This window comes from Theropithecus gelada, chromosome 17, assembly GCF_003255815.1.
Source record: "Theropithecus gelada isolate Dixy chromosome 17, Tgel_1.0, whole genome shotgun sequence".
Classification (NCBI taxonomy): domain Eukaryota; kingdom Metazoa; phylum Chordata; class Mammalia; order Primates; family Cercopithecidae; genus Theropithecus; species Theropithecus gelada.
Genome location: NC_037685.1, coordinates 16381888 through 16407128, shown reverse-complemented (window position 1 = coordinate 16407128; position 25241 = coordinate 16381888). Strand labels below are relative to the sequence as shown.

The 25241-nt window shown below is 35.9% G+C and overlaps 1 protein-coding gene across 1 annotated transcript in view; it reads left to right on the top strand.

The window, feature by feature from the left end:
- MYCBP2 (MYC binding protein 2, E3 ubiquitin protein ligase) overlaps positions 1-25241 on the top strand; it is a 282706-nt gene that overhangs the window by 87008 nt on the left and 170457 nt on the right. Inside the window, exons 18-20 of the mRNA XM_025364179.1 lie at positions 13495-13602; positions 21168-21287; positions 22192-22273. Coding sequence (XP_025219964.1) covers positions 13495-13602; positions 21168-21287; positions 22192-22273 — 310 coding nt within the window. The remainder of the gene's footprint in view (positions 1-13494; positions 13603-21167; positions 21288-22191; positions 22274-25241) is intronic.

Genomic DNA, 25241 nt, shown 5'->3' with positions numbered 1-25241 from the left:
TATTAACAATGCTTTTTCCTGACAGATGAGTTTATAGATGATTTTTTATTTTCTTCTTTACAATTTGTTTCCTAAATATTCTCCAATAAGCATATTAGTGTGTAAATAAGAGTAAAAGTTACGTTTTATAACTAAAGCCATTTAAAAAAAAATACTGATTAGGTTTAAGGCATCTATAGTTTGCTTACCTTTGCTTTTTAAGAAATATTTTTATTTTAATTGGATAGAGGAATCTCTTTCAGGTGCTGTGCTTTTCATTACTTTTGGGCCATGGTTCTCAAGTTGTTCTCAAAGGGACCAGCATCACTTGGGCACTTGTTACGAGTACTCAGGCCCCACTCCAGATCTCTACTGAAGCAAAAACTGGAGGAGTACAGCCAGTAAACTGTGCTTTAATAGTGTTCCAGGTGATTCTGATGGTCCCAAAGTGTGAGACTTAGTGCGCTAAGTCGGTTGTTTGCACTTTGCGGTTTTATCCATTGACCTTCTGTATCAGAAACACCTGGGCCTAATGAATCAGAATTTATGGGTCAAGGGCCTTGGAAACAGATTTGAGTCACTTGCACAGTGTTCTAAGGCTCTTCTCTGGCACTGTGCTAGAAAAGATGGTATTGGCTTTGCTCCCATAAGGAATAGAAACGTCAAATAAAATTTTCGTTTTCCAATTGCCATACATACATGTCTTTTATTTCTTTGGCCTGTTGATACTTTTTAGAAACTAATAATTTAGTAGTATGTTAGTAATTATACTTGCTAGTAATTGGCTTTTACCTGTGTTAATATTTCAGAATTTAAGAATTAGATTATGTTAGATTATTTTACTTGACTTTTCTGTCTTATTTACCAAGTCTGATCTAAATTTTTCATAGTTGATCAGAACTTTGGGCTCTAGTTCTTTTTTTTTTTGAGTCAGTGTCTCACTCTGTTGCCCAGACCGGGGTGCACTGGTACGATCTCGGCTCATTGCAACCTCTGCCTCCCAGTTTGAAGCAATTCTCCTGCCTCAGCCTCCCAAGTAGCTGGGATTATAGGCATGCACCACCACACCTGGCTAATTTTTGCATTTTTAGTAGAGAAGGGGTTTCACCATGTTGGCCAGGCTGGTCTCAAACTCCTGACCTCAGGTGATCGGCCTGCCTCAGCCTCCCAAAGTGCTGGGAGTACAGGTGTGAACCCCTGAACTCAGCGTGGGCTCTAGTTCTTGTACTAAAGCCTTGCTCAGACAGCCTCAGGCCTGTTGACGTAATTTAGTTACTGTTTTATCACACCAGGTTTCCTATAATGGAATGAGCTATTGAAACCCAAAAAAGCAATGTTATTACTGCTTTTTCATAAATTTTGAACTTCGTCTTTAATTTTAAATCTTTGTTATTAATATTCTAGTTAATTTTTTTCTTCAATTTATCTTTTTAGGTATTAATAGTATTCATTTATAGATTTTAGTTCAATGGTTTGTGATAATTTTTTAGATTATATTGGGTTGGTTAATGTATTAATTTAACTGTGTAAGTGAAGTGCTTATTCAGTGAAATTCTTAAGTAGGGCTCTTGAAGTCATCAGAAGAACTAATGGATGATTATATTAATGATTTAATCTTTATATTCCTTATCAGCACTCTGTTTCATAAGGAAAATTAAACTCCAATAATGTTAGCTTTTTCTTCTTTCTTCTAAGTATCCAAGTTTCATAATTATGAGCTGTGGATGGGCTAAACCCATGTCCTGGCTTAACTGGGAGAGTCCCATTTTATAGGTGTCCAGGTATATTTCTTAATAGTGCCCTTTTTTACTCTCAGTAGAGTCTCATTTGGGTAGTAAGTTATATGGTTAGCCTCACTATAGAGTATGGTGGTTGAGAGCATCTGTTCTGCAGTTATTAGACTTGGATCAAATCCCGGCTTCTTAAGTTTTGCCACCTATATATGACCTTGGAATTTTAGTCACCCTGAACATCAGTTTTCTTACCTTCAAAATGGGGATAAATTTACCTACCTACCTAAGGATGTTCATGAGGATTAAGGGATATGGGTAAAAGTGCCTAGCATATACTAATCCCTAAATAAATGCTTCCTGGTGATTGTGGTGGTGGTGGGAGACTATTTAGTAGTCTATACTTTTCTTTGAGCTTGATTCTCTTTCAGCTCTGGACTTGACTTAATTACTTTTCTTACAACATTGGCATGGTAATCACAAAACTTTGATTATTACTGGGAAAAATCCACAACAGCTTTTCTAGAATAAAACATTCCATTTTCATAGGAAAAAAATTAGTTACAAATTAGAAAAAAATTATTTTTTAATTTTTGTTATTTTTTTATTATACTTTAAGTTCTAGGGTACATGTGTACAATGTGCAGGTTTGTTACGTATGTATACATGTGCCATGTTGGTGTGCTGCACCCATTAACTCGTCATTTACATTAGGTATATCTCCTAATGCTATCCCTCTCCCTCCCTGCACCCCACGACAGGCTCCGGTGTGTGATGTTCCCCTTCCCATGTCCAAGTGTACTCATTGTTCAGTTCCCACTTATGAGTGAGAACATGCAGTGTTTGGTTTTTTGTCCTTGCAATAGGTTGCTGAGAATGATGGTTTCCATCTTCATCCATGTCCCTACAAAGGACATGAACTCATCCTTTTTTATGGCTGCTGCGTAGTATTCCATGGTGTATATGTGCCACATTTTCTTAATCCAGTTCTCATTGATGGACATTTGGGTTGGTTCCAAGTCTTTGCTATTGTGAATAGTGCCGCAATAAGCATACGTGTGCATATGTCTTTATAGCAGCATGATTTTTAATCCTTTCAGTATATTCCCAGTAATGGGATGGCTAGGTCAAATGGTATTTTTAGTTCTAGATGCTTGAGAAACCACCACACTGTCTTCCACAATGGTTGAACTAGTTTACACTCCCACCAACAGTGGAAAAGTGTTCCTATTTCTCCACATCCTCTCCAGCACCTGTTGTTTCCTGACTTTTTAGTGATCGCTATTCTACCTGGTATGAAACGGTATCTCATTGTGGTTTTGATTTGCATTTCTCTGGTGGCCAGTGATGATGAGCATTTTTTCATGTGTCTGTTGGCTGCATAAATGTCTTCTTTTGAGAAGTGTCTGTTCATATCCCTTGCCCACTTTTTGATGGGGTTATTTTTTTCTTGTAAATTTGTTTGAGTTCTTTGTAGATTCTGGATATTAGCCCTTTGTCAGATGAGTAGATTGTAAAAATTTTCTCCCATTCTGTAGGTTGCCTGTTCACTCTGATGGTAGTTTCTTTTGCTGTGCAGAAGCTCTTTAGTTTAATTAGATCCCATTTGTCAATTTTGGCTTTTGTTGCCATTGCTTTTGGTGTTTTAAACATGAAGTCTTTGCCCATGCCTATGTCCTGAATGGTATTGCCTAGGTTTTCTTCCAGGGTTTTCATCATTTTAGGTCTAACATTTAAGTCTTTAATCCATCTTGAATTAATTTTTGTGTAAGGTGTAAGGAAGGGATCCAGTTTCAGCTTTCTACGTATGCTAGCGAGTTTTCCTAGCACCATTTATTAAGTAGGGAATCCTTTCCCCATTTCTTGTTTTTGTCAGGTTTGTCAAAGATCAGATGGTTGTAGATGTGTGGTATTATTTCTGAGGACTCTGTTCTGTTCCATTGGTCTATATATCTGTTTTGGTAGCAGTACCATGCTGTTTTGGTTACTGTAGCCTTGTAGTATAGTTGGAAGTCAGGTAGATGCCTCCAGCTTTGTTCTTTTGGCTTAGGATTGTCTTGGCAATGCAGGCTCTTTTTTGGTTCCATATGAACTTTAAAGTAGTTTTTTCCAATTCTGTGAAGAAAGTCATTGGTAGCTTGATGGGGATGGCATTGAACCTATAAATTACCTTGGGTGGTATGGCCATTTTCATGATGTTGATTCTTCCTATCCATGAGCATGGAATGTTCTTCCATTTGTTTGTGTACTCTTTTATTTCACTGAGCAGTGGTTTGTAGTTCTCCTTGAAAAGGTCCTTCACATCCCTTGAGAGTTGGATTCCTAGGTATTTTATTCTCTTTGAAGCAATTGTGAATGGAAGTTCACTCATGATTTGGCTCTCTGTTTGTCTGTCATTGGTGAATAAGAATGCTTGTGATTTTTGCACATTGATTTTGTTTCCTGAGACTTTGCTGAAGTTGCTTATCAGCTTAAGGAGATTTTGGGCTGAGACGATGGGGTTTTCTAAATATACAATCATGTCATCTGCAAACAGGGACAATTTGACTTCCTCTTTTCCTAATTGAATACCCTTTATTTCTTTCTCCTGCCTGATTGCCCTAGCCAGAACTTCCAACACTATGTTGAATAGGAGTGGTGAGAGTGGGCATCCCTGTCTTGTGTCAGTTTTCAAAGCTAATGATTCCAGTTTTTGCCCGTTCAGTATGATATTGGCCATGGGTTTGTCATAAATAGCTTTTATTATTTTGAGATACGTCCTATCAATACCAAATTTATTGAGAGTTTTTAGCATGAAGGGCTGTTGAATTTTGTCAAAGGCCTTTTCTACATCTATTGAGATAATCATGTGGTTTTTGTCTTTGGTTCTGTTTATATGCTGGATTACATTTATTGATTTGTGTATGTTGAACCAGTCTTGCATCCCAGGGATGAAGCCCACTTGATCATGGTGGATAAGCTTTTTGATGTGCTGCTGGATTCAGTTTGCCAGTATTTTATTGAGGATTTTTGCATCGATGTTCATCAGGGATATTGGTCTAAAATTCTCTTTTTTTGTTATGTCTCTGCCAGGATTTGGTATCAGGATGATGCTGGCCTCATGAAATGAGTTAGGGAGGATTTCCTCTTTTTCTATTGATTGGAATAGTTTCAGAAGGAATGGTACCAACTCCTCCTTGTACCTCTGGTAGAATTTGGCTGTGAATCCACCTGGTCCTGGACGGTTTTTGGTTGGTAGGCTATTATTGCCTCAATTTCGGAGTCTGTTATTGGTCTATTCAGGGATTCAACTTCTTCCTGGTTTAGTCTTGGGAGGGTGTATGTGTCCAGGAATTTACCCATTTCTTCTAGATTTTCTGGTTTATTTGCGTAGAGATGTTTATGGTATTTTCTGATGGTAGCTTGTATTTCTGTGGGATCCGTGGTGATATCCCTTTATGTTTTTTTGTTGCTTCTATTTGATTCTTCTCTCTTTTCTTCTTTTTTAGTGTTGCTAGCGGTCTGTCAATTTTGTTGATCTTTTCAAAAAACCAGCTCCTGGATTCATTGATTTTTTTTGAAGAGTTTTTTGTGTCTCTATCTCCTTCAGTTCTGCTCTGATCTTAGTTATTTCTTGCCTTCTGCTAGCTTTTGAATGTGTTTGCTCTTGCTTCTCTAGTTCTTTTAATTGTGATGTTAGGGTGTCATTTTTAGATCTTTCCTGCTTTCTCATGTGGGCATTTAGTGCTATAAATTTCTGTCTACACACTGCTTTAAATGTGTCCCAGAAATTCTGGTATGTTGCGTCTTTGTTCTCATTGGTTTCAAAGAACATCTTTATTTCTGCAACTTCATTTCGTTATGTACCAAGTAGTCATTCAGGAGCAGGTGGTTTCGTTTCCATGTAGTTGAGCGGTTTTGATTGAGTTTCTTAGTCCTGAGTTCTAGTTTGATTGCGCTGTGGTCTGAGAGACAGTTTGTTATAATTTCTGTTCCTGTACATTTGCTGAGGAGTGCTTTACTTCCAACTATGTGGTCAACTTTGGAATAAGTGTGATGTGGTGCTGAGAAGAATGTATATTCTGTTGATTTGGAGTGGAGAGTTCTGTAGATGTCTATTAGGTCTACTTGGTGCAGAGCTGAGTTCAATTCCTGGATATCCTTGTTAACTTTCTGTCTCACTGATCTGTTTAATGTTGACAGTGGGGTGTTAAAGTCTCCATTATTATAGTGTGAGAGTCTAAATCTCTTCATAGGTCTCGAAGGACTTGCTTTATGAATCTGGGTGCTTCTGTATTGGGTGCATATATATTTAGGATAGTTAGCTCTTCTTGTTGAATTGATCCCTTTGCCATTATGTAGTGGTCTTCTTTGTCTCTTTTGATCTTTGTTGGTTGAAAGTCTGTTTTATCAGAGCTTAGGATTGCAACCCCTGCCTTTTTTTGTTTTCCATTTGCTTGGTCCGTCCCTTTATTGTGAGCCTATGTGTGTCTCTGCACATGAGATGGGTCTCCTGAATACAGCACACTTATGAGTCTTCTTTATTCAATTTGCCAGTCTGTGTCTTTTAATTGGAGCATTTAGCCCATTTACATTTAAGGTTAATATTGTTATTTGTGAATTTGATCCTGTCATTATGATGTTAGTTGGTTATATAGCTCGTTAGTTGATGCAGTTTCTTCCTAGCATCGATGGTCTTTACATTTTGGCATGTTTTTGCAGTGGCTGGTACCGGTTGTTTCTTTCCATGTTTAGTGCTTCCTTCAGGAGCTCTTATAGGGCAGGCCTGGTGGTGACAAAAATCTCTCAGCATTTGCTTATCTGTAATGGATTTTATTTCTCCTTCACTTACGAAGCTTAGTTTGGCTAGATATGAAATTCTGGGTTGAAAATTCTTTTCTTTAAGAATTTTGAATATTAACTCCCACTCTCTTCTGACTTGTAGAGTTTCTGCCGGGAGATCTGCCGTTAGTCTCATGGGCTTCCCTTTGTCAGTAACCTGACCTTTCTCTTTGGCTACCCTTAACATTTTTTCCTTCATTTCCACTTTGGTGAATCTGACAATGATGTGTCTTGGAGTTGCTCTTCTTGAGGAGTATCTTTGTGGCGTTCTCTGTATTTCCTGAATTTGAATGTTGACCTACCTTGCTAGGTTGAGGAAGTTCTCCTGGATAATATCCTGCAGAGTGTTTTCCAACGTGGTTCCATTCTCCTCGTCACTTTCAGGTACACCAGTCAGACGTAGATTTGTTCTTTTCACATAGTCCCATATTTCTTGGAGGCTTTGTTCGTTTCTTTTTACTCTTTTTTTCCTAAACTTCTCTTCTGGCTTCATTTCATTCAATTGATCTTCAATCACTGATACCCTTTCTTCCACTTGATCGAATCAGCTATTGAAGCTTGTGCATTCATATTGTAGTTCTTGTGCCATGGTTTTCAGCTCCATCAGGTCATTTAAGGACTTCTCTATACTGGTTATTCTAGTTAGCCATTCATCTAATCTTTTTTCAAGGTTTTTTGCTTCTCTGCGATGGGTTTGAACTTCCTCCTTTAGCTAAGAGAAGTTTGATTGTCTGAAGCCTTCTCTCAACTTGTCAAAGTCATTCTCCATCCAGCTTTGTTCCTTTGCTGGCAAGGAGCTGTGTTCCTTTGGAGGGGGTGAGGCGCTCTGATTTTTAGAATTTTCTGCTTTTCTGCTCTGCTTTTTCCCCATCTTTGTGGTTTTATCTACATCTGGTCTTTGATGATGATGTCATACAGATGGGGTTTTCGTGTGGATGTCCTTTCTGTTTGTTAGTTTTCCTTCTAATAGTCAGGACCCTCAGCTGCAGGTCTGTTGGAGTTTGCTGGAGGTCAACTCCAGACCCTATTTGCCTGGGTATTAGCAGCAGAGGCTGCAGAACACCGAATATTGCTGAACAGCAAATGTTACTGCCTGATCATTCCTCTAGAAGCTTCGTCTTAGATGGGTACCTGGCCTTGTGAGTTGTCAGTCTGCCCCTACTTGGGGGTGCCTCCTAGTTAGGCTACTCTGGGGCCAGGGACCCACTTGAGGAGGTTGTCTGTCCGTTCTCAGATCTCAGACTCTGTGCTGGGAGAACCACTGTTCTCTTCAAAGTTGTCAAACAGGGACATTTAACTCTGCAGAGGTTTCTGCTGCCTTTTGTTCAGCTATGCCCTGTCCCCAGAGGTGGAGTGTACAGAGGCAGGCAGGCCTCCTTGAGCTGCCATCGGCTCCCCCGAATTCGAGCTTCCAGGCTGCTTTGTTCACCTACTTAAGCCTCAGCAGTGGTGGGTGCCCCTCCCCAGCCTCGCTGCCGCCTTGCAGTTAGATCTCAGACTGCAGTGCTAACAATGAGGGAGGCCCCATGGGCCTGTGACCCTCCGAGCCAGGCATGGGATATAGACTCTTGGTGTGCAGTTTGCTGAGACCGTTGCAAAAGCACAGTATTAGGGTAGGAGTGATCCGATTTTCCAGGTGCCCTCTGTCACCGCTTCCCTTGGCTAGGAAAGGGAATTCCCTGACCCCTTGCACTTCCCGGGTGAGGCAGTGCCTTGCCCTGCTTCATCTCACGCTGGGTGGGCTGCACGCACTGTTCTGCCTCCACCGTCTGACAAGCCCCAGTGAGATGAGCCCGGTACCTCAGTTGGAAATGCAAAAATCACCCCTCTTCTGCGTCACTGGAGCTGGGAGCTGTAGACTGGAGCTGTTCCTATTCGGCCATCTTGGAACTGCCCCCTAGAAACAAATTTATTAAAGCCTCTTATTTCAAAGTGATTGAGTTGATGTTGCTATTAATTTTTGTTTGTTTGTTTGTTTTGTTTTGTTTTGAGACGGAGTCTTGCTCTGTTCTCCAGGCTGGAGTGCAGTGGCGCGATCTCGGTTCACTACAACCCCCGCCTCCCAGGTTCACGCTATTCTCCTTCCTCAGCCTGGCGAGTAGGTGGGACTACAGGCGCCCTCCACCACGCCCCGCTGATATTTTGTATTTTTAGTAGAGATGGAGTTTCACCGTGTTAGCCAGGATGGTCTCAATCTCCTGACCTTGTGATCCGCCCGCCTCCGCCTCGCAAAGTGCTGGTTTACTGGCCTTAGCCACCGCACCCGGCATGTTGCTATTACTTTTTAAGCCCTTAAAAACACTATGGTTTTCTTGATTTGACACATCGAATCCAAAATTAGCTGATATTCCAGTAACACATAAAAGTCTCTTTTTAAATTAAAATATTATATGAAGCACTTAAAGAATATAAGTAAGAAAAAGTAGATCAGTATAACCCTTTACACAAAAAGAACCATTAGGAGAATTTTAGTGTAATTTCTTACACTTTTTTACTTATTTTATATAATTTCATACTGCGATAGATATTGATGTCCTGTTTATATTCCCTTTAATATTATATCATAAAAGTTTTTTTGTGTTTTATTGCAAATACCATATTAAAGTAATACAGGAATTTAGGTCAAGGTTTTGCATAAATCTATTCCTTAATTCAATTATTGTTTCTATTTCATTGTCATCTTCTAATCAAGATTTACTTATTTCTGGTTATATCATTGACTGAATTTTATTTTATATTTTTGCTTAGTGTTATAATAGATATATTTTTATATTTTGCTAGTATTTTACCCCCACCTTCCCATTTCCATCCCCCCAAAAAGTAAATGTTAATAGTCTAATATCTTACTCTATTAAAATATAATCGTGTATAGAGACTTATACATATGTGAAAGTGTAGACATACGTTTATTTAGAGAAGTATTATTATGTATACATTTGGAGCATCTTTTTCTCATTTTACAATACAAGAAGAACACACTCTAGGTCAGTAAGTGTGGATCTACCACATTCTATGCAATAACGACCTAATATCATAATATGGCTATACCATAATTTATGTGACCATTATTTATTGATGGGCATTCAGGTTATTGTAGGTTTTTGTGGGTTTTACTGTAATAAATATTCTTAAACTTAGAGCTACATATTAGTGTTTATATAGCAGAGCTTTCCAGAAATAGAATGTATGGGGCAGAGAGTATAACTGTCTTAAATTTTAACAGATAATTCACATTGTTTTAAAAATGTTACAGGAATTTATACTCCCTAGACTAATGTATAAGAGTAGTGTTTTCGTCTAGCATCACCTGTATTAGTTATTCTTTTATTTATTATTATTATTTTTTTTTTGTAGAGCAGAGTCTTGATACGTTGCCCAGCCTGGCCTCAAACAACTGGGCCCAAGTGATCCTCGTGCCTCAGTCTCCTGAGTAGCTAGGACTGTACAGGCGTGTGCAGCCACACCTGGGTTTAGTTACTCTTTTTAATTCTTGGAAAACAATGGTGAACAATGTTATCTCATTGTTATTTTAACACAAAGTCATATTCTGTGTAAAATTATTTCATAAATCTCATTTTAATCGCTGCATATTATTCCATTGAGTAGATGTATTAGAGTTTTTAATTAATTACTTTCATTTGGGTATTTTTTAATGCTTGCTATAATGAATAAAGTTGTAGTAAACACCTTTGAGGTGAAGTCCTTTAAAAATATTTTAGAGTTTTCTTTAGGATAGATTCCTAGTGTGCAGTTACTTGGTCAAAGGATAATTTTGAAGATCCTGAAATGTATTACCGAGAGCTTTCTGAAAGGCTTGTACTATTTAACACCACCACTTATTCCATGCTTTCTGCCTGTGTGCCTACAGATGAACTCTGAATTACCCATTTTCTACACATGAGCGTAGCTTCTATTCTAAACCTGGTTATCTCATACCCCTATTTTATTCACTCCTCTCTCAATGAAAGAAATAAATCACTGAGTTCTATTTATTCAGCCTTAATTCTTTAATAGCTTTTTAATATCTACTTTTCAGAATTTTACTGTTTCCTTAGCTGAGGCTGCTTCTCTTCTTTGCCTGAATGACAGCAAAAAGCCTTTTAACTGGCCTTACCTCCAGTCTTATCATCTTCTAAGCCATTAGCCACCTTCTTTCCAGAATATTCATTCTGCAATACAGATCAGATCAGTAGCACTTCTCTGTTTAAAACCAAAAGGCTATTCATACTCCTTAGGATGAAGGGTACACTTTTATCTCTACAGCCTCATCTCTCTATTCTCATTTCTTTTCCCTATCCCCTCTTTTTTTTCCCCTCTCTCTGAAACTTTATGCTGCTTGCTACCTCCTTTATTTGACCTCATCTTATGTGGTGGTTTCTTTTATCTCTATACTGTCTACCTTCCGACCTTCAAGTTTTGTTGGCTCCTCCTCCAGTTTGTGTGCCAGTTTAGTCATAGCACACTGTCATAATTTCTTGTTAAGTTGTGTGTAAACCCTCCCTCCCCTCATTAGAATGTGAGCTGCTTGAAGCAGAGATTGTATCTTGTTTATCAAGGGTTCCCAGAACTTCACATGGTACCTGTTAGTACCATGATTTGTAGTATGTCTTTGTTGACTAATTGAAAGCAGTTTAGGGACTTATCATCTCTAGAATGAAGTTTTATGGTATAAAAAGGTTTTAATTATCTGCTTTTTTGGATGCCTCTCCAAACAAATTTCCCAAGACTTTTGCTCCTTCACATATACTCTGTAAAAGTCAGCTACGTGTGTTTTTAATGACTATACAATACTGTTTAACATCTTTACGCTTTTATAGAATCCTAATTTATATCCTATTCCTTTTAACTGGAATGCCCTCCCTTCCTTGCCTTTTCTCTTGTTAAACTTTTTGTCATTCTTTGAAACTTCGCTGATTGTCCTGAGTTTAATTAACATCTTTTCATCCTTCAGGACATAGTATGTATAGATTTCTTTTATAGCATTTGTTGTAATATTTCATAGCTTGTGTTTTTATTTCTGTTTTTTTTCCCCTAGTGGACTGAGTTCCAATGAGACCTGTATCTTTGTCATTATATTCATTTCACCTAGTGTCTGCTAAATAAAAGATTATCAGGAAATTTGGTGAATAAATTAGTGACTCAGCTATATTTGAAGAAACATTATTTTAGCCTATGGGATACAATATTATTTTAGAGCCCGATTGCTTTAATTTTTAGACATGATTGCCCCTGGGCCTTTTTGCTTTATAAATCAAAAGATTCTAAAAAGATTGAATTTAGCAAGACACTAAATGGGTGTGGGTGTAATGTATTTTCATGAGGAGAAACAATATTGTAGACAGACCATAGAAATCAGAAAATGGTAATATAACTTAATATTATTACCTTAATATCTATAACTTTTTTATATAGTTGAAAAATACTTTTTATAGTAATTTACATGTCTGCTTTGTAACAGTTGAGAAATAATGCATGTTAAGAAAATAAGGCATTTTGTTCATATTTGCAATATCAATTTTATTACATTTTAGAAATGGAACTCAGTTTGCATAACCTTAGCTTGAAAATAATTGGTACTGCATTACTGGGAAATAACTTACTGTTCTGTTAACATTAAATTAGCGTGTTTCTATCTGTAGTAGTCATAGAATATGTTATTCATGGTTTTTCATACAATTTGAGGTATTTGCATTCTTGTTTATATCTGGAAACATAATTGAAATATGGTTCCTTTACCCACTTATACATTTAATTTAGGGTACTTTGGTATTGAATTTGACATTTATGAAATTTTATTAGAGGGCAATAGGCTTAATTTGTCCCATCATTAGAAAAATTAATTAAACTGAAGATCAGTAGGGAATCATGAAAAAACTTGTTTTAATTAAAAATGTTCATTGCTTATATAGTGTCATAATTCCTGTTTCAGTTAATGGTAACCTGTCAAATTTAGAGTGTTTTCAAATTTGAAGACATTTTTGATGTTGTTAAAACTCAAGGAAACTTAGTTCTGCTGTATAAGAATAAAACTAAAATTTTAAGTTATAACTTAAGTTTATTTTTCTTTTCAAGGTAAATGTTAATGGGAAAAGTGATTTATTTTATTTTATTAAAATAAATTTGGCTGTAGATTTTTTCCTTAAATACGATATAAGTGAAAAGAACTATAACCTGTGTGGGTATGTATTTGTATATGTATAAATATGTACCTAGTGGCATTTTAGAAGAAATGATTTACTGATAAATGTTTCCAAAATGTTATTTGGGTTAGGTGCCCCCTTTACCATCAATATGAAGCCCAGGCTCCTTCCTTTCTGTCTCTCTCTTGTTCTCTCTGGGGGTGTGTGTGTGTGTGTGTGTGTGTGTGTCTGTGTGTGTGTGTACATATATCTATATGCAGAATATAGACATTTTTGTTTTGTTTTTGATCATCTGGTTTTCTTAACCTCTATGATGTGTAGTAAACTTGGTAACATTTTTATTTTGGTTTTGTAGCAAGATTAATACAAATATTAAACCTGGAAGACCTTGTTAAAACGTAATGGTTAATTTAAAAATTAGTTTTTTATGTTTCAGTGGGAATATTTGTCTTCAGTGAACACATGGCTTACTGACTCTGAATATATATGATATTAAAAAGTATTTGTAAGATAATTTGATTGATTTAAATTGAACTTCTCGATTATCTATTTGAGACTATTAGTAACTACTCAATAATTTTATAAGTATAAAAGATGGGATTTGTATTTTATAAATTATATTTAAGGTATTAACTTTTATGTGAAATGGTGAGTAGGTTATGGGTGGGGGTGGGGAGCTGGAGTGGGGAAATTGGAAGAAAAGTATAATGTCCAAAACCGTTAAGAATAAATTTTTATGCTTTTTAGTTTGAATTATTTTTTGTTCATTATAGTGTTTTCATTTTGTGAGTTTTTCTTTGCACATACAAAATGTTTCTCCTCAGGCCCCCTTGTATTTGCTGGTCCTATTTTTATGAACCATCGAGAACAGGCTCTAGCCAGACTCAGATCCCATCCAGCACAGCTAAAGCATAAACGGGACAAGCACAAAGGTATTTGGTCTTCCTTATCACCTAGGTGGGATACTTTCCCAATTTCTTCCACTTATTTGAATTTTGTCTCTGGGAAAATGCACAAACTGATTCTTCTACTTTGCTTCTATCATTATGATGTAGCCTGAGGAGAAAGAACATGCTGAAAGTGGTACCATTTGTCAGTGACTGTCATGCTTCTTGTTTCATTTCTTGTTGTCATTAGCTTTCATTAAGGAGACATTTTACAGTATATATTTTTTCCATTTCTTTTCAAATTTCAAAAAATTAAGGGAAGGTGGAAAAAATTATTGCTTTCTATCTTACATCCTTTATTATTTGCTCCTTAATGACAGATCTGGCCTTTTACAATTCTTTTTTGAATGCTGTTTATATGCTTTAGGATGAACAATATTACTAAATTCAGTATATTAAATGATGATAGTAAGACTGCCATTACACTTTTCCACTGTTTATTAATTAAGTTTACATATATGACAAATGAATATACAAATATTTGATGGTTGTGGGTTAAGTAGAGATAAGTGCAAGCAAAGCACAAATCATGAAGACTTTCTCTAGTCCCTGGCATTGGTCAGAGGGCTCTCCTAGTCTGTAAGGAAATAGGAATCTAGCTCGGTATTGTTCTTTGAGATCTCAGAGTTCTGGGTTAATTAAATATATTCTTAAAGCATACTTATTTTCTTATAAGCCACAAATTATGGGTCAGCTAAGATCAGGAAAGAATTTAATACGAAGAATTTATAAAGTTATATAAAATGTTTGCCTTGTATCCTGGCCTTTGAACCAGTGCTCTTCCTTGGCTAGCACAACTGAAAATTGCCATTTTCTTAAATGCCTAAGATAGGTCCTGCAAAATAGAATAGGAAGTTTCAAAACATGCCTTCCATGTGGACAAATTAATCTAATTAATGTTTGGATCCCTTTCTTTTTTTTTTTTTTTGCTGCAAAACTGCCATAGTGTAATTAAAAAAAATTTTTCATAGGCAATATAGTTTAATCAACTTTATTTTGATCTGCCTCTTTCAGTCTGTCAGTTTGCCCCTCAAAACAAAAACATAAAATAGACAAAACTCATCTTTAGTAAAGGTATAAATAGAGCACAACTTAAGATATACTCTGCAGAAATAAAAAGTGTTTTAAATCTAATGCAATTAACCACAGTAAAATTTGTGATTGCGTTATTTACTGAGTGCTTTAACAATGCCATAAATATTTAAGGAATTTTCAACCTGAGACAGCTGATTCCAAAAAGAAAAGATATATATAAGGAGTAATATTTGGAGTATGCAATGAAATTGTTATTGCCAGAATGTCTGATCTCTTATGATTTCTACTATGTCACAATTAGAACAGATTTTTTTTGGTTTCTTTCTCCCCCCAAATACATGAAAGTGAAGTTTTCCCAATAATTCACCTGAGGTTAAATATTCACATTTCATGAAACAGTTTAAAACCTTTTCAGCTCCATGTGAGTATCTCATGGACAAGTATCTTTATTCTTTCCAGATTTTTAAATGAAATGTTAAATGAAGACCAAGGTTACAAATTTAAAGCAGACTTTTCCCAATGTCACATAATGATTGGCTATAGAAATTATTCAGTGAGGCTAGGCACAGTGGCGCACGCCTGTAATCGCAGCACTTTGGAAGGCTAAGAGGGGTGGATCACTTGAGGTCAGGAGTTCGAGACCAGCCTGGCTAACATGGCGAAACCCCATCTGTACTAAAAATACAAATAATAATAACAATAATAAGCCCAGTGTGGTGGCACATGCCTGTAATCCTAGCTACTCAGGAAGCTGAGGCACGAGCACAATAATCACTTGAACCTGGGAGGCAGAGGTTGCAGTGAAAAAACAAATTATTCAATGATAGCTAGCCTTAAAGTTTGTTTGTCAGGGGGTTACTTTATGACAAGTTTCTTTGTATACTTGTGGCAACCACTCTGTGAGGACCTACTTTGTAATGTCACAGTGTAGGACCAGTTTTATTGGATTTTAGGGTTTTAGAGAGTGAGATAGTTTTTTCTTTTTACTCCCCAAATACATTTACAATGCAAATAATAATTTATCAATTGGTACCCTGTTTTTTTTTTTGTAAAGAGTATTAATTTACTGCTCACTAATTTCCCTCCAGCCACTAACCATTTACACTCACTGTCTTGTCATTTAATTCTCTCTCCATTCACTGCTTTTACTTTTATGGCATGTTGAACATCCCTAATTTGAAAATTCGAAATGCTCCAAGATCTGAGCACCAGCATGAAGCCCCCAAGTGGGAAATTCCACACCTGACCTCCTGTGACGGGTTGCAGTCTCAGCACACAGCTTATTCAGTGTCCTTAAGTAAAAACAATCCTCTCGGCCCTCTTCCACTGTGATAAAGCTTTTCTATGCACAGCATGATGGTGACACCAATCACAGTTTGTCTACATGGGTGGCGGGAAGTACCTTTGCTTTCTGATAGTGCAGGGTATACAAATTTTCTTGCACCAAATTGTTTAAAATATTGCATAAAATTATCTTCCGGCTATGTGAGTAATGTGTATATGAAATATCAATGAATTTCACATTTAGACTTGGGTCCCATCCCCAAGATATCTCATTACTATATGCAAATATTCCAAAATTTGCAAAAAGTCCGAAATCCAAAACACTTCTGATCCCAGGCTTTTCAAATAAGGGATGCTCAACCTTTACATATTTTCATAGTCTTGATAAGTATTTTTTCTACATATATTTTCCTCTTCACCTTACCCAGTTTATCTTCTAGTTTATCTACTGATAAACTGGAAGTTTATGGTATTAATTGTTATGTTCTGTCTTACATTTAATTATGTTGGTACAAATTATAGGATGATAATAGTTAAAATTTTTTTAGACTGTGACTTTTTTGTGATAGTGTATGGAGAGTAAGAACTGTGGATTCGTTGTTAACAGGGCTAAGTTCTAAGATGGAAAGTTGGAGAACTTCTGGGTGATTGGAGAAAATTCAGAGGAGGTCACAGAATTCATCCTATACAGGCAGATATTGACTAAAGGCAAAATAGAGTATATAGACTGAATCAATAAGTACAATTCCATATGAAATACAGTAAATTATTCTAAAATGCACCCATAAACTATATTTGAAACAGAATTAGCATTTGTTTCAGCTATTCAGTATCTTACATAGAAAAATATGTTAATAGTATACATAGTTAGGAACATCTGAATTGTTTTAGAGATAGTCCTAAAATCTATTTTAAAATGACAGATGTGAAAATCTGAAGACACACGGATAAACATCTGAGTCTGTTTTGTACTTTCTGTTTGGAAATGTTACAGTGTGATGAAAATATCATAGCCTTTGGAATTAGGCTTCAATTTTATTTCTGAGTTTGTCATTTACTAGAACTACATGGCTGTGCAAAATGTCTTAATCTCTTTGGCTTCAGTTTTCTTATTTAAAAAACAATAACAGGTAATTCTTAACTGATTGTGTTGCTATGAAGATTGAAATATGTGTGTAGTCTTTGCACACACACATATGTAGTCTTTGCACATATAAATCCTCCATGAATATTAGCTTTAATATTTTTAATTGAATTATTTGTTTTCTCTTTCAGAATTATCTTAAAGTACAATATTTGAGATTTATGAAATGCATAGTTTATTTTTACAAAAGATTTAAGGTTTCAACCATTTGGTGGTGGTAAAATGCATGAGCCTTATTTATGATTAAACTCCAAATTCGTTGTGCCGTTTATGATTTTGGGCTGATTACTTAACCCCTTAACCCTTTAAGCCTTATTTTTTTATCTGTAAAATGGACAAAGAATGCCTATACCATCAGATTGCTTTATTCATTAAAGAAAGCAACAATAGTAAATATTGATTGAGCACTTTTCATATATTATTTTATTTAATTCTCATGGGACCCTGATGAGTTATATGTCATTGTTACTATATTATAGATAGGCAAGCTAGGACCAAAAGGTCCAGTGTCCAATTGTCATACAGCCAGCAAATGGTAGAGCCAAGATTCCAATCCAAATTCTTAGGTTCCAGTACCCCCAAGCACTCATCCACTGTGGTATTTGTTTACAGTGTTCAGTTAGCACACAGCAAGTACTTAGGAAATTGCAACTACTTTTGTCCTTGCTGACTTGTTTTAATGATTTTGCTCAAAGTACTCACTGTGTTCTGTGGTAGTTTCTGTTATATGCATAACTGTAGGATTACCCTCCATAAGTATAGATTTCAGGAAAAATTAAAATTAGAAGTTAGAGTTCCTTAGATACTGAACCCTCTTTTTTCTCTGTGTATACAAATATGTGTATGTAATTATATATAATGTGTACATACATACAATATTTTAGTTACATAGTTGCCAAGGCTTTGTAGCTACTGTAGTTTCAATGTTACATAGTACACACACACACACACACACACACACACACACATACACACACACAACATATTCATCTTAGGGAAAATACAGATGTGCTCATACTTAAATGACCAATTATAAGATTATTCACATCTGTCAATTTTGTTTTGACAGACAATATTTAATTTTTTATATAGATCTAAGCTTTGATCTTATTGCTGCTCATTAACACTTTACTGAATAATGAGCTTGAACAGATTTTTTTTTTTTTTCTGGAGACAGGATCTCACTCCATCACCTAGGCTGGAGTGCAGTGGCACCATCACAGCTCCCTGCAGCCTTGACCTCCCGGGCTCAGGTGATTCTCCTACCTCAGTCGCCCAAGTAGCTGGGACTACAGGTATTCACCACCACACCCAGCTAGTTTTTTGTATTTTTAGTAGAGACAGGGTTTTACTGTGTTGCTCAGGCTGGTCTTGAACTCCTAGGCTCAAGTAATCTGCCTTTCTCAGCCTCCCAAAGCCCTGAGATTATAGGCATGAACCACCACGCCCAGCTTGAGCAGAATTAATCTTGCTGAATTCACTTGCTGGTTCTGGAATTTGCACTAATTTTTTGGCCGCTTATTAAGTGCCTTTTTTCTTTGATAAACTTTGATTAATGTCTGAGTTATAGGAATTATACTCAATTTTTGACATCAAATACCATATACATATATATTTTAATTCTGCCACTGCCGCTGATATTAAGACCCTCATCTCAATTTTTTTACTTGTAAGATTTTCACTGTCTGTAATAATTGAGAAGTAGTTTTGTACAGATATAGTTTGTTTCAATGAACAAAATGTTCTAGTATTATTTTGACCTCTAAATAATAGCTGCTACTTTTTTAGTCATTGTAGTTGTATTCAGTAAATTACCAGCCTTCAAAAAAAATATCCTTCTCTGATGCTATGTCTCTATTGTGGGATTTATGCCTATAAATATAAATCTCCTACTCAACGGAGGAGATGAAATGCTAAATTCAAAGATAAAACCTTCTAACTAGGCATCAATACATTTATATAAAGTGGAATGATACTTGAAATGTTTAAGTCTGGCAGAATTGTATGAATGCAATGTATTTTCTATGTTAAATCTCATTTGGTTTTAATAATTAGACATTTTTACCAATTGAGATAAAGCTGTAAAATTTCTTTACATCTGGCATCTTATTAAATAGCCTTTGGAAGATATGTATTTGTGTGTGTGTGTGTGTGTGTGTGTGTGTGTGTAGGCCTTTGCATATATTTTACCATTCCACTATCTTTCCAACATGAGGGGACTTTGAACTGAGTATATTTTATCTTGGATGGAGTGAAACTAAATGCTGTGTGTGTGTGTGGTTTTTTTTTTTTTTAGTCCATCTATTCTTTGGTTTAATTTGGCAAACCCACATTAGATAATTTAGCAGAAGAGGAATTATATTCTTCATCCTATTATAGTAAAACCTCTCACTAATTCTGAATTTATGATATTTGAGATGCAGTATTTGTGATCTTTTTTGAGTAAAAAATTCAAAATAATTTCTTCCTCTGAATTTTCAGGGTCATACTTATAAGGGGAAACCTGTCTAAAATCACTAGCTTTTCAAACCAAGGGCTCAAGAAATGAAGGATTCCTTCAACGTGCCTTCAGCCTCTGGGTCCAGCAGTTAATTCTTGTATGTTAAAGGACTTTTATGTTTATGGTACATTTTAAATGTAATATTGGCCTATTTTAAAATATAATGTAGGTAACCACACTCTATTTATTGTAGCATTTAGTTTAATCTGTAATCTGTACTGCTTGAAGGTAACAAAACTGAATTTTTACTTCAGTGTTCTGTATGATTAAGACTTCCAGTGAGCCACACAGGCCTACCTGTTCTATGTTATTCCGAATTAGTGAGATTTTACTGTCCTAGTGTCATAAAGAGTTTCAGGCTTTTTGAAATCATAGTCATTTAGTTATGGAAATGAAAGTAATAATGTAGGTGGATTTTGTCTCACCTGGATGTTACTAAAGGTTAGATAAAAAAAGAATAAACACAAAATGATTTACTGTTATTCTGTTTAACATTCTAAAATGCACAATGAAAATACAGAATAAAAAGTGTGTGTCTGTAGATTCACATATGTATCTTCATATAATACACACTTGTTTAGAGTTTCTATACCACTCGAGAGTGGTTTAGACTAGTTGAACTTGTGAAATTCCTTCCAGATTTACATTTATTCTGTGTACAAGGAATTTGAATCTTGATGATATAAAGGTCATATGTTAGTGATGTATAGGAGAAATACATTGTGATTAGAAAAGTAAGTTGTTGTTATTTACACATTCCAAACAAAAATTTTTATATTCTGGAATGTGGTTTTTGATGCTATGGTTAGATTGTTGGAAAATTCAAAGTTAGATTGCAAAAACCAGGGTAGAGAAAAGGCTTGAAGCAAGCTAAATGAAGGAAATTATAAGAAGGGAGGAGGAGAGAAGGAATGAAAGCAGAAAAAAGGTTTGGTTGAGAGTAGTGATTGGGAACGGGGAGACAACCACAAAGCAATATGGCTGAAGGTGATGGTGGCACAGGAAACGTGAATAAGAATAGGCCATTGAACTGCAATATATTGAATAAAGCTCTTTGGTCTTTATACATTTTGAAAAGTTCAGTTGAGTTTCACAATACTGGTGGACAGTGTAGCCTTTCTAAGATCTGTTTAGGAAATCTAAGTCACTTGTGAATCCATTAGCAATTTTTAAAAAATGGCTAGTACTAACAATATCACTAAGTTTAAAATAATTGTTAAATGACTTTGCATGCAGTAATTTTTTATGCAAACTAAATTTTCCCATATAAACTGTTACATTTTAAATTTTGTTATTTCTATAACCTAATGACCCATTTATTATATAAGGTTTTATCCATAACTAGATTTTTATCTCTGTTTTTATTAATTCAGTGATATTCACAAATGGAAGTATATAGTCTATCTTTCAAAATTGCTTCTTTGCAGGTAGATTCTTGATCTATCACTTCTAACAGCTACAGATTCTTCTTGCTTGTTCCTTTTAACATTTTTCTCTTGTTCTTCCATAATAAACTGATTTAAATTTTTATTTTGAAGATGAATAATGGCTTAATTATTCATAACTCACAAATTATAACACTTGCAGATGGAAGTGGAGAAAGAGGCGAAAAGGATGCAAGCAAAATCACAACGTACCCTCCAGGCTCTGTGCGATTTGACTGTGAGCTCCGGGCAGTCCAAGTCAGCTGTGGATTTCACCATTCAGGTAGCAGCTGGAACTTTAGGGTATAACTGCATTTTTACAATTGTGCTAAGTAACTTATTTGTTCAGATTTGATTAACATAGCCTGTTAACTGTGTGTTAAAAGCTATAGTGTGGCAATCTCTCAAATCTGTAAGATCTTTGTATTTATTACAGAATCTGTTTAAACAACTGTGGCATGATAGAACAAGTACTTGTCTAGAGATCTAACTTCTAGTCTGTCTTCCTGTGGACTTCTTTTATAATTCAAGACATTCTTGAAGATGAAATAATCCCTTAAATCTTTTTCAATTCTAGAATGCTGCGGTTTTTGTAACATGTTCCCTTATTTTATTAATGTTCAGTGATAAATGTACGTCAACAAATTTACTTTCTTAAAATGTAGAAAATAATTAAATTCTTAGTAAATTATTGGCATTTGGGTTAGCTTATGCTGTACCGTTCAGCCTTTATAAAAATGAAAAATGTTAAATTCCTTCCTTGAAGATTATTTGATAAGGCATTAACAGACATTAAAGTTCTGCTCTTTCATTGGTGTTGTACGTAATTGTGCAGATCTCCTACCCTAGATAGGAGAGAACAATATTTTATATGTAGTTACTCATTATTAAGATTTTACAGTTGACCTGAACCAGTGTGTTACTAAGAATTAATGTTATTAAATGGCATTCATAAGAATTTTTAAGTATGTATTACAAAAAAATTATACATTTATATGACCTACAAAAATATTTTGCAGAACTAAAATTAATTTCTCATTAAACATAAATTTGTCCTTCAGTTACCTATTTTTAATGGTGCTATAAATCTTAAATAGTGAAAATTACACTGCTTTTAGTATAGTTATGATAGAAGTGTAAAATGAAATAATATAATGAAAAAGTAAAGCTGTGTGTTTTGGTTTCAGTGGTTTTAATGGAAAATGGAGATGTCTATACATTTGGTTATGGGCAGCATGGGCAGCTAGGACATGGAGATGTCAACTCCAGGTACTTGCTAACTTTTCATTTGAAGATCCTGAGTTATTTTTTCTTCATTTCTCTTTTCCTTCTTTTTTCTTTCTTTTCTCTTTTTAAATATATATTTCTATAATTAAAATAATATTATACCACTGCTTTGCAAAGTGTGGCCCGTGAATTATTGGGTGGTTTCTGATCTTATAGTTGAGTGCTTTTGTGGGGATAAAGGATTTTGTAGTTTGAGAAGAAAAGTTGATACATATTTTAAATAGGAGAGTGATTATGATTGTCACAAAATATCACTATATTCTTAGCAGTTATCTTTTAAAAGGCTGTGCATGGCAATAGAAAAGATAGTGAATTGTATTTTTTAAAAATGTCAGCAATGGATTCAAACATATTCCTGATGTCTGTTTTGAAATTTTGGTCTAATAACATACAGCCATTGAAGCTTTTGAATAATTTTTTAACAACCTATTGGTCTCTCTGAGTAACTATTTTGACTTACTGCGAATAGCAAAGAACTAATTGTAGTAGAGTGACTGGTAGTAATTTCCTAATATCCCTACTTCATTTGGTAGTGGAGTTTTAGTTTGTGACATGATCATGCAGCTAAAGATTCCCTTTCTCAGCCTCCATTGCAGCAGGATGTGGCCATGTGAACTTAAGTGATAGGTGCCACTTTGGAATCTTGCTGTTAAAGGGAAAAGGTATACCTTTCCATTTTCCCTTCTCTCCTCCCAGCTTGCTGGCTGGAATGAATACGTGGTAGCAGAAACTAAAGAAGTCATCATAGAGATAAGTTGGAGACTGTGTATTGAGAATGGCAGAACTATAAGATAGGAATAGACTGGGTCTCTGACACCATGAACTGCCTCATCAGCTTCTTACAATTGCATGCTTCTTGTATGAGAAATAACTTCTATCTTGAAGTCCCTCTTACTTGTCTGTCATTACAGCAGCTGAGTTTGTATTGTACATAATGCAGTCAGAATACTTTTGGTCAAAAGTAATAGAAAATCCATTTTTATTTGTTCAGGTCTTCCAGGAAGCAGATGCCAAGACAGGATTAGATGTGCAAATAATTTATTAGGGGAAAACTCCTGTGAAAAAGATAAAGGGGAAAAGCACAAGCACAGACAGGGAATACCTTCGGATACGATGTAGTTTTGACCCTATGAAAGGAGAAAGAGAAGGAAGAATTGGGTGGGAGGAGTCTTAAGTTACAGCATAGCATTAAGAGAGTTTTAGCCAGGCCAGTGATGTGTCCCCAAGCCGAGGATACTTTTGGAAGGGTCCTGCATTGGGCAGTAATAGACCAACATTCATACCTTCACCATGCTCAGTCACAGCTGGTAACACCCCAGGGTACGAATGTCCTCATGCATCCAAAGGGACAGCACCTGAGGCTGTTATAATAGTTACCTCTGCTCTCTGTAGCAGATTGTCTTGAAGGAGATGTGAGTGGTCTGTGTCTGTGGCTGTTTCACCATGGAAACAGGAGTATTTATGAAGTCTGGAAAGAAACAGAGCAGCTTCAAGCCAGACTTCACTCAGCAATTCACTTTGCTGCAAAAACTCACCTTTTTGACCCTCTACTCTGCCTTATTCTTCCTTGTAGTCACAGTGTGAATTAAGGGAAGACTTTTATGGTTTCTCCTTTACATACAGTGAAAGAAAGAGAACTTCTCTTCATGTAATCATTAAATAAAATTCAACGTTGTTACTGTGTCTTGAACTCACCCTACTATTGTGGCAGGGATGGAATTCTGTCATTTACATGGTAAATACTAGTGATTCTTAACCCTGGCTGTATATTAGAATTACTTAGGGAATTTGAAAAAATATCATACATGGAATCTACATCCAGCATTTCTGAGAGATGTGTGTGTTGGAAGGCTTGTGGGTGGGACAGGGGTGGGGAGTGGTCCTTGATAGGATGGCAGCATCAGTTTTTTTCTAAAAGGTCCCCAGATTCTATATGTATCCGGGATAAGAACCACTCTCTACCCCTCGAGCTGAGGCAGGGTCAGATCCATGGGCACTGCATTAAAAAACGGCAATGAAAGGGAGTGTCCTGAGTTACATTTATGAATTTTGTTCCTAATGATAAGAGACTATTGAGATATCATTGAGTTGAACTTCTTGTTAAAAACACAAGTGAAACATAAAATTGATACTACTATCAAGAGGTTTGTAAAACTATCACAATCACAAATACTTAATGATGAATATCCTGCTTGCAAAGAGCAAAGATGTCTTTGGCAGAATTACTTTATCAGATGTGTCTGCTGGATATGACATAATATCAACAGGGTTGAGCAATTACTGTCACAGGTGTTAGATGCCAACTGATATTTTGCTCTGCAATTGAGTAACATTACTGAAATGCAGAGGCTGAATCTGGGTTGTAATTACAGTTGGCCCTCTGTACCTGTGGGTTCTGCATCTGTGGATTCCATCAATCTTGACAGAAAACAGAGTTAAGCCTATGATAATTACATCTGTACTGAACATGTACAGATGTTTTTGTCTTGTCATTATTTCCTAAACAACAGAGTATAACAACTATTAACATGGTGTTTACATTGTATTAGGTAACCTAGAGATGTTTTAAAGTATACAGGAGGATGTACCTAGTTTATGTACAAATACTATGCCAATTTATATAAGGGATTTGAGCGTCCATGGAGTTTGTTAGTTGCAGGGGATCCTGGAACCAATTCTCCATGGATGTTGAGGGATGACTGTAATCTGTGTGGGGAAGAACGTGGCAACGTTTTGTTCTGTTTCTCATTTGAGAGTTGGGACACAGAAGAAGAGGGTTTATTTGTATCATCATGGCTATTGTTGTTGTTGTTATTTAGCTGTTGTTTATTTTGTGAGCCGTAGAAACTGGGAAAGGTGCATTGCAGTTAGGTAAGATGGGGTCTCAGTCATGTATGCAGCAAAGAGGGCACTTCACAGAAAATAATTGGCAAATAGCAGTATTTCGTGG